This window comes from Argentina silus (assembly GCF_951799395.1).
Source record: "Argentina silus genome assembly, chromosome: 4".
Taxonomy (NCBI): Eukaryota; Metazoa; Chordata; class Actinopteri; order Argentiniformes; family Argentinidae; genus Argentina; species Argentina silus.
The window spans coordinates 1106147-1116088 of record NC_139658.1 but is presented as its reverse complement, the minus strand read 5'-3'; the positions used below and the strand labels follow the sequence as shown (position 1 = coordinate 1116088).

The window sequence follows — 9942 nt, the reverse complement described above, 5'->3', positions numbered from 1 at the left end:
GCCGGCAGTGATGTTGTTCTCCTTGTTTAAAAACTAGATCTTTAGAATGGTGTGAAAATATTCTAGTATGTGTGGATACAATGCAAACACAATTATTTGTATGTGATTTATTCAAATTAAAATGTGTTAATTTTTTTTTTTTATATTGTGATGCATGCACGTGCTGTCTATACAATAAGTCACATATGTCAGTTAGAGTGGTCAAGGGGTAATATTCTGTGTCAATACATCTAGTTCACTTATTGGCAATAGATAGTCCAGCACTGGTCATTGTCTTTCTATTGAAAGGAATTGGCTCAAAGGTGTCAGTTCTGTTCAAGGCTAGAGTGTATCTGAAGGACTCCACAGATGCAAACGGAGAGAGAGTTTGATCAGTTTGTAAGGAGTGATCCTCATGTGGAGCAGGTCAGTGGGATCTCTGGCTTGGTATAAGTAGAATTGTTCTAGTTTTGTTTATGTTGTGTTGATATGGACATACTGTATTTGTTTTTACAGGTCATCGTCCCTCACAGAGATGGCATCAGTATAATTCTCAGAGTACCTACAGTATGACATCAACATGTTCAGGTACACAGGCAATGAAGACACTTCCTCAGCAGTGATCACTATATCAGACTTACAGTATCTAGATTATAACCCCCCTGTCCTGATACTTTTTGTGTTGTAGTTGCTATTCAAAAGGCTTTCTTAGCCACACAGGTTCACAGGTTGGTCGGCATGTTCTTGACGCACACCAAACAGAGCTTTCTACTCCTTCTACTGTTTTCATTGGGTGATTAAACAATAGGATCACCCATTTATTGATGGCATAATAAAACAATACAAAGTTATCGTGCGTGATAGTCCATAAATCCTTGGTGGTGATAATGACAAATGGTGATGGTAATGGTGAATGGCTTGCTGTCGTAATTGAGACTGACGTATGTCAGTCTCAATACTGCACATACTGTACATACTTGTTTATACTGTTTATACGGCATTCCATATTTATATTTATTCTGCATCTACCTCATGTTACTGTTAATACATATATACTGCTAGACTGCATTACCCATACAGCTCATATGCTGCTACACTGCTCATACTGTAACTATTTATTCTGCTATAATGCTACTGCTACTCATATACTGCTATACTGCACTGCTATATTATACTGCTTATATTATACTATATTATACTGCACTACTACTGATCATATATTGCACTACCTGTAAATACTGTTCATTGCACTTTCTGCTATTTTGCACTTCTGGTTAGACGCTAACTGCATTTCGTTGTCTCTGTACTTGTACTCTGCACAATGACAATAAAGTTGAATCTAATCTAATCTAATCTAATGTCTCTGTACTTGGAAGCATGTGCTTTCTGGTCACCTGTGACCCATGATCCCTAGTGATACTGCCACCTACACTACATAGATATACACACATACACACAACACATAAAATACAATAAGCTTACAAAATGCCCAAAATGGCTCCTAGAAGTCTTTCAGTTTATTTCATGTTTGATATTCTGTATTCAGGCCCTGCCATTGTCAACAGCTTCAGTCTATGATTATGGTATTCAGTACCGTATGTTAAATACATACTTTGCAGTGGTCAACAACAACAAACTTCTTATTAATTGTTACTCACTATCTTACTTGTGTCTCAGAGCAAGGTAGTAGACGATGAGGTGTTCCAGGTAGTGAGTGGGAGGACGATCCTGGATCGGATGCGTTTGGACAGCAGGATGGCCTAAGTGATGGGTGCAGGGCAGAGAATAGGCTGGGCTTTTGCACACGCCCTGGGTGAGGCTGGGGCCAATGTGGCTGCAGTGGACCTGGACCAAGGGAAAGCTGAAGGCGTGACAGAGGAGCTCAGTCTAAAAGGTGAGAGGTGTCTGAAACATGATCCAAGCAACACTATGATGAAATGTTACCCAATAATCAAGTTTGACATGTTTGACATGACTTGTGTCCTTACAGACCAGTCAAGACTATTATGTTTTCATACCATTGTTTTTTATGGGTTCTCCAGCAGATGGCGCCCAACTATCATTAAAAAGGTGAGCGTTGTGAATTTTAGGGCTTTTTTTTGCTATATGTTCACATAGACAACTTTTATCTGGATCACATATGTGTGACTATAAAATACTTCATTCTTAGAAACAGTTTTACTGTCAACCCCCTGTGAGTCTTCCTAGATAACCATCTTTGATATTCATTTAGATACAGTTTAGGATTAGTCCTGCTACTCTGACTATACTTTTCACAATCTATGTTTGAAAGACATGTAACAGAGTTAGCATACGTACTTGATTCTATATCAACCATTTCAAGCTTATCAGTTGAAATTAGCATATCAGAGGATGTTCAAAGGATAATTAACAGCATTGTCTCCAAATGGGGAGAGATCCTAGCATGCAACAATGCAAGGATCAAGCCAGTGAAAACACCGGTCTAGAGGAGTGGACCAAACCTTTAATGTCAACCTGACTGGGACCTTCATGTGTTGTCAGGTGAGTAACTCCACCACAAACTGACCTTGTCACTCAGGTTTGGATGACCTGTGTCAAGCTTGGTTAACCTGTGTCACTTGTACTACTTATTGTTCTGTTCTGTGGCACAGGATCACCTCCAAAACATGTACAGTAATTTGCATTTCTCATTTCTCATGCCACCTTTTACATCTTCAGGGAGTTGGGTTTGATTTCCTTTTAGCAAGGAAAGTGTCTTGGTTATGGATTAGCACAAGTTAATAAGAATGGATATTGTTCATTGTAGCACAATATAGCACATGTAGCTCTGGAAATTGTCTTTTCAAACCTTTCATAGGAGACGGCCTAATTAATTAGATACCAGATATTGGAAATTGAGATGCCTGGTGTGGTGAGGTAAACATTGTTAAGTATGTCTTTACCATCTCTTCCTGATTCCAAGAATAGTCTTCAATTTCACACCCAAAGTGTTTGTCTCATCAGTAAGGTGTCAACACTGCAATGAGTCTAATGTGTCCATTCCCCCTAAATCCTTGCCCCAGGCTGCATGCCGGATATGCTGAAACAAGGATATGAGAAGATTTTTATATTAACACAGCCTCCATAGCCAGTCTAATAGGTGAGTGATGATTCTATTACTAGCATCTCTTTGGATTGCCTTAATTTCAACAGGGAGAATGTTTTCCTTTAATCTCTATTGGCACAAGTGAAGTCAAGTGAAGCATAATGATCAAGTTTAGGAGGCATTGGATGTGTCTCCACCACACTACTATGTAGAATACCTATATACAGTACCATGACGGTTGTCATGATGTTCGACAATCTGCAACATCATTGTACTCTTTTTGTGTCATGCCAGTCACCGTTTGTCACATGTGGCACCTCAGTTTCTCAATTCTGATCATTGTCGTAGGATTGCTAATCTTTACAGTATCATACATAAAGCTAATAACTCATCCTCCCACATACTCTTAAACTACAAATACAATGTGTTGGGATTGCTACTCGCCAAGCCAGTTTTGCATCATAATAAACATCCCAACTCTGTGGAGCTTTGGGGAGGATGTGAAAGGCAACCTGAGGTCCAACATGTGACAGGGGTTCCTGCGTATCGGCAACAACCCCCCCCTTTTCTCTGCCAACGGCCATTCAAGCAGCGGAAGATGCTTTTTGGTTTTACTGAGCACATAGTAAAATTCACAGCCCAGTGTAATTCCTCCAACAGGTTCCTCCAGAGGAACAGCAGCACTTCATCAGCAGTATAGTCAAATCGCCAATAAACTGGTGTGCCATATGGGCCAAAGTCCCAACTGCAGGGGCAATCTGTAAAACAGGACCATGCTGGTAAATAGAGGCCAGCATAAAAAAAGTGATCAATTACTCACATTACGCGCAGTCCTGCAGGAATTTACTTTATTGGTCTGGACATCTGTTATAATATTGTCATAATGTATAATCAGATGGGACCTGTTCTAGCCAAGTGGTGTACCAAAAAAGCAGCAGTGAATGTCCAATTAAAATGCACAATGACAGCTTTTTGTCCATCTGCTGAATAAAATGTATTTTTTCTCACCTCTCCATCTCAGGAGAATGATGGTAGGCGATTATTTTACACACAGAAGGGCCAGCATTAAATTGTTTTTTTATATGATGAAAAAATCCTAGTCGATATGGTCATATTTTTCATGCTGTTTGGTGGTGTTTTGGAGATGACGTATTTGACCTGACTGAGGACAGAGGGAGTCATGGCACTCCCATTCAAATGATACCTGCAGATCCTAGCTGCATGCTAATTTACAGACTCTCTTTTCTTTAATAAGAGCAAGTACATCGTCTGAACTCCCTATCTGTCCTGAGGAATTCAGGATGTATAGGCATGCCTGATAAAGAGCATGTTTTCCTCCCACTTGAAATGGGAAATAAGCAGTAGGGTGAATGTTAAAGAGGGCTTTAGAGAGTGCTCTTCTTCTAGCTCCTTTCCCTCTCCAAGGATTACTGCTCTTAAAGACGGAAAAACATCAATGCAGGTTGATTTGAGGGATGAAGGCGTTTTCTGAACGGTATTTTGGAACCCTATCATTAGGTCTTCAGCCAGGATTAGCGCTGTTAGGCTTTTATAGCTGTGTTTCCTGTCCTGATAAGTCGGATTTTCACCTTCAATCTGGGTGTAAGCCCTGGGCTCTGCTCCTCCTCGCGTGCTCCTCCCGGGCCCTCCCTACCCTGGGGCTTGCGCCTCCTCTCTCTCTCTCTATCTCTCTTTCTCTCTCCTCACTCTCCTCCTCACTTTATCAACCACTGCCTCCTCTATTCCTAATCCTCCTTCTCCTCCTCCTCCACATCAGCGCTTTTCCCTTTAAACAAACGAGGGGCGGGATGCTCCAGTCTGTCTCCCCAGGACCGGCCCCTGCCTCTCTGCAGCTGTGTCGTATTTATCATCCCAGTACCGACCAAAGCAATTTGGCAGTGAGATCACCGGGTGACGGGGTTAACTACTAAAGTTGTATGTAACTTGGAGCCTTCCTTGTGATGATTAATCAACCGCAGGAAAATGAGCCCCTTTCCCAGCATCCCATGCAGCGGCAGCATCTGTGATGGTCAAGGCAAACAAATGGTGCGTTGCCTTTGTTGCTGAAGATGGTGCACAACCGGACATTACAAGCAATTAATTTTACATGGCTCCATCCACAGGGTCCCCAACAGCTAATGGAAGTGTTTTCATGTAGCATCCAGTAGAAAGCAGGGAGCTGAGTTATGATTGAGATGAAGTAATGCACCCAATGAATTACATGCTCAAGTCCTCTCCAAAACTTAACCTATGCTAATGTGGGTTTCAGGGTTAATAAAGGGCAATTGTTTGCATGATAAACTGAGTTTAGTTACGTTTAGAGTTTAAACAGGTTACACGTTTACCTTGGTAGTAAGTTGTAATTGTGAAAATGAGAATTGCTAAAGCAAGTTGCACAATTGACGATAAGATAACTTCTCTCTGCTTTGATAACATATGACAGTCTGTCATTCTGTTTCATCTGTTCCCTCCACTGCAGTGCCCCATCCACAGAAGCAGCTTTCATACAACACTTCCAAGGCAGGAGTGGTCAAACCGACCCAGACTAAAAGTACAGAGTGGGTCGACAGAGGGGTCTGAGTCAACTGCATCTCACTGTAAATATTGCATTAAAACATGTTAGCCACAGCTTCTCTGTCCTGTGTTTGTGGTATTCTTGTTATTCATACAAACACACATACACACAAGCATCTTCAAATCCAGTTGTCTTGTAACGCATCGAGCTGCCAAAGGAAGCTACGATGAGGAGTAATTATGTGTTTGCCTCCATATGAAAGACTCCATTTGAGAGTGGTGCACCAATTTAAGTCCTCAAACAATGCGTCAGTGCTTAATTAGATGACGTCTTGAGGGATGAATCAACCAAACACTTGCTCTAATTGTTCTATTCAATTAGGGAATCAAATTAGCATCCTCACTCCAAGTGCTGCCACAACAATGGCGCCTTGTTTGTATCTATTTGTCTGTGAAGCTGAGCAGCAGGAAGAGAAGAGAGGAGAACAGAGGAAGGCTGTGCATGGGTGTGTGTTAAGTGGAGCATCCCTTAGCCCCAGCCATCCCTGAGCAAATCCGTCCGGTCGGCGGGGCGAGCTGGGGCCCGCTACAGCCTCAGAACAAAGCACCCGTTCACGCGCCACGCTCAGCTTTATTTATCGCCAGCTTGTTTGCTAATTTTAATTTGCAAAGAAGCAATTCTTTTCCCCCCGCTAACAGGGGTGTCTCAATGGGCCACTGATTTCTTTGAAGTGACAGTCGGTAAATATGCATAAAAAGGGGACACAATTAGCGTGTGTGAGGTTGACTGCAGCCTGATTTCATTGGCAACTTTAGCCGCAGCGGTGATAAGCTGCATTATCTGGAAAATTGGCTGAGGGAAAACAGTACCTCTGATTGCCAGGAAAGGTTCCAGATAACAGAGCGCTGAAGAGAAATATAATTGAGGTGGAATATGTTAACCAAGGTGTGACACGCTCTTAGGAAGCGCTAATTTAGCCAAATGTTGGAATTTTGTATGAAGGCACAGGAATACGTTGGTTCCCTGGCTAAAGATGATTCGGCCGTTGAGTTTTTACATGCTGCCATGCAGATTATGCAAAAGGTCGGAAGTCGTCTCACATTAGACACAGCCGTGTTGACATGTTTATTCCAACACAGATCAAATTATACATTTCATTAAGTGGAGAGAGCATCATTGGTCAAGATTAACTAATGGAGCTATTACTCCAGAGCACTGCCAAGGCTTGAAAGTACCTGGCTCAGAGGACGAAAATACTTACCAACAAACCTGTTTCCTTTAAATGCCACTCAAGCACCATGCCTCTGAATCAAAACCAGCTCAAGCACATATCAGGCAAAAAAAATCAAAGCAGGAGTGTCAGTGAGATGCATAGAAAGTGCTTATCTACAAGCTCCTGAAGGCAAACTACAGCCTGGTCCTGTCCTTCCCCTATGGTGTTTCCTGAGACGTGCCAGTCATTAAACACCAGCAGTGCCACTGTACTGTAAATATCATCAGAGATGCCGCCGTGTGCCCTTTCTCTGAAGGATAATTGGGTTTATTTTTGTCACCAAAGTGGTAGCTCTGAAACGCCTGGTGCTGTCACTCCTGGCTCTGAAGTCTGATGTATCTGATTCCTTTTTTATTTTTCTCCCCCTCTTTCCCACCCCTCTCTCTCTCACTCTCTCACTCTCTCTCTCTCTCACTCTCTCACTCTCTCTCTCTTTCTCCCTCTCTCTTTTCAGGGGGATTGTTGACACCCCTCTCATCCACTCAGAGAGTCTGAGGCCTCTGGTGCAGCGCTGGCTGTCAGATATCCCTGCTGGACGACTGGCTCAAGTGACAGACCTGCAAGCTGCAGTGGTCTACTTGGCATCTGACGCCTCTGACTACATGACAGGGCATAACTTAGTCATAGAGGGTGGGCAAAGTCTGTGGTAGAAAGGGAGAGAAACTTTCTTTGTTCCATTCTTGGGATCACTCTTGGGAATACAGCAGGCTTCCACTCACTATGGATCTCCACAGGGAGAGTAGGAGAACACAGAGAGATTAGGTCATATTTATTACCTCACTGTGAGCCGATTAGCTATGTTTGGCGAGAGATGGGTTGTTATAGGAATGTTCACGTGCAGTATGCAGTAAGTAAGGGGGCCAATTTGATGTGGCTTTACATCTGTATATTTTTCTTGACAGTCTTTTAATGTCCACTTTGTAATCCTTTGAATATCAGATCGTATACAGAAATGATGAATCTGTGAGTAACCCTTTATAAACACACATTCAAACCATTAACACTTTCAGATGGATTCATTTCATAGGTGCTTGAAAAGAGTTCATAGTCCAAGAGTTTGATATACTGAATGCATGTTGGTTTATGCAAGTGTTTACATAAAACAATGACATTGGATATAGGACAGTAGATGGAGAAAAGGTTGCATAGAGATCCTGTACACAATGTATACACTAGTATTGTCTCTCAGACTATAGTAGTACTGAGACTACTGATATGCTGTAATAATACATATTTCCATACATATATAGAGAATATATAGAGAATGTGTGGCATCTGCTTGTTGCACCCCTCCTAGCCTTGTCCCTGTGTGTTTCTCTGGGTACAGTACACTACCCCCTCTGTCCCCCAGTATTAAGCTCTTTCTCTCTCATGGTTTTGCTGATTGGTTCCCCAAGTGGTGCTCATGAGCCCCATCTTAATTGCTCCCTGTAATGTTTATGTGCTGAAAAACAATACTTAAAGGAAAGGTTAGCTGAGGGCACGGCCTCAGTCACTGCAATTATACCAAAGGAGTAGCAATTAGCACCATGGAAGCTATGAGACAGTGCTTGTGTGTGTGTGTGTGTGAGCAACTTCTCACTATTAGTGGCTGTACTCAGATTTACATAATTGGGACTGGTCATTAACATGGATAGTGAGTGAGAGGATCCCATTTAGATATGGAGAGATCTGATGATCTCCACTGTTCAGTTGGATTTGCGGTACAAGTGAATCGAACTCTGCATATTAGGCACAACTCTGAAGCTTATTTTCCTCACAGCACATAATCAAAAGTTAGATTCAGATCATAGGATCAGTGTTTGTAAGAATGTATCCAGAATACGGCAAGAGAAGTGTGACAGCATTGCATACAATACAGTAGGTTATTAGTTAGGAAATTCATTAGATGGCCACAGAGAGGCAGTCTAGAGACAGGGAGCTACATACATTTGCCTTATTCCCCATCAGGAAACTCACTGTTAGAATGTGGGGTTATCAAGTACATTATTTGCCATTATCTGAGGGCAATAACAACGGGTCTGCTATGTGTATATGTGGGGAAATTATAACAAAGGACATCTCTACAATTCTAGTATGCAAACAGCTGGACATGCGGGGTGATCTGGAAGAATGTATGCTGAAATAATGAATAAATACATATGTACTTTCAATTAAAATGCAGTTAGATAGAAAGCGGTTACCTTTCCAATGTATGAAAAATGTAATTACAGTATGTTCATCGGTTGCTAGTGCTTGCCAAGTGGTGTTGTGAGTAATTGTCAAGGTTCAGAGTCATGTGAATGCAAATATGTATCTATACCGCCCAATTGGTGAAAATTGTAATGACCATTTTGCATCTACAGCTAGAAGTTTTTACTTTAGACAAACATGACCATGGCTTTAGTTAACTTCAGATTTTTTCAGTAGTTGTACAATATCTGAATTAACATATAATAGGGACACTTCAGACATACGTATATCATACATAGTGTTAAAAGGATAGATACTTTAGCATCCACTGCAACACGTCAAGTTCCATTGCTATTAACACATCACAGCAGGCAGCAGTTTATTTATAGCATAACTCTGTGCCAATGCTAAACTGTTGTTTTGTTGTTATGATGTTGTATTGCTCTTGTATTGCTTGGCTTCCTTGAAAGTGTGGCTAGTAGAGCCAAAATCAGTATTTTGAGCTAGAAAAGAATGTGATCTCTCTTTAAACCTATGGCTTGCTTCATGAGGTGTAGGTGTTCTTGAATACATTATTTATAACCTCCTTTGTGCTGCAATTATGCTCAGGAGCGGGGCCTGTGAACATGGCGGTGTTGTGCTAAACAGTTCTCCATCAGAAAAAGCACTTGTGCCCTCACACTTCAAATCAACTTTGATTAATGTCCAAGCCTGTCCTGGCATGCAATGTTTTACAGCACAAGCCATTCATGAGTAGACCTGGGTCGATATTGCACAACAGGAAGAGACGATACACAGAACTGTGCTGGGTGAGAGAGTACCTCAAGGTTTATAGATGGCATATTAACATTTGACAATATCAATATACCCTTATATTGATGTATGTTGATGTCCCATCATAGGCCATACTCAGTAAGGCACTTGAAAATGAAATGT

The 9942-nt window shown here is 41.6% G+C and overlaps 1 protein-coding gene across 1 annotated transcript; it reads left to right on the top strand.

Annotated features, from left to right (window-relative positions):
- Positions 1–348: 348 nt before the first annotated feature.
- LOC310802977 (D-threitol dehydrogenase) lies at positions 349–7484 on the top strand (the record flags this gene model as incomplete). Its single annotated transcript, XM_083667613.1, is given in 12 exon segments — positions 349–405; positions 496–546; positions 1657–1740; positions 1744–1873; positions 2397–2453; positions 2456–2502; positions 3024–3033; positions 3036–3067; positions 3070–3100; positions 5526–5623; positions 5627–5643; positions 7289–7484. Coding segments are annotated over 12 exon segments (810 nt in total).
- Between the last annotated feature and the right edge of the window lie 2458 nt (positions 7485–9942).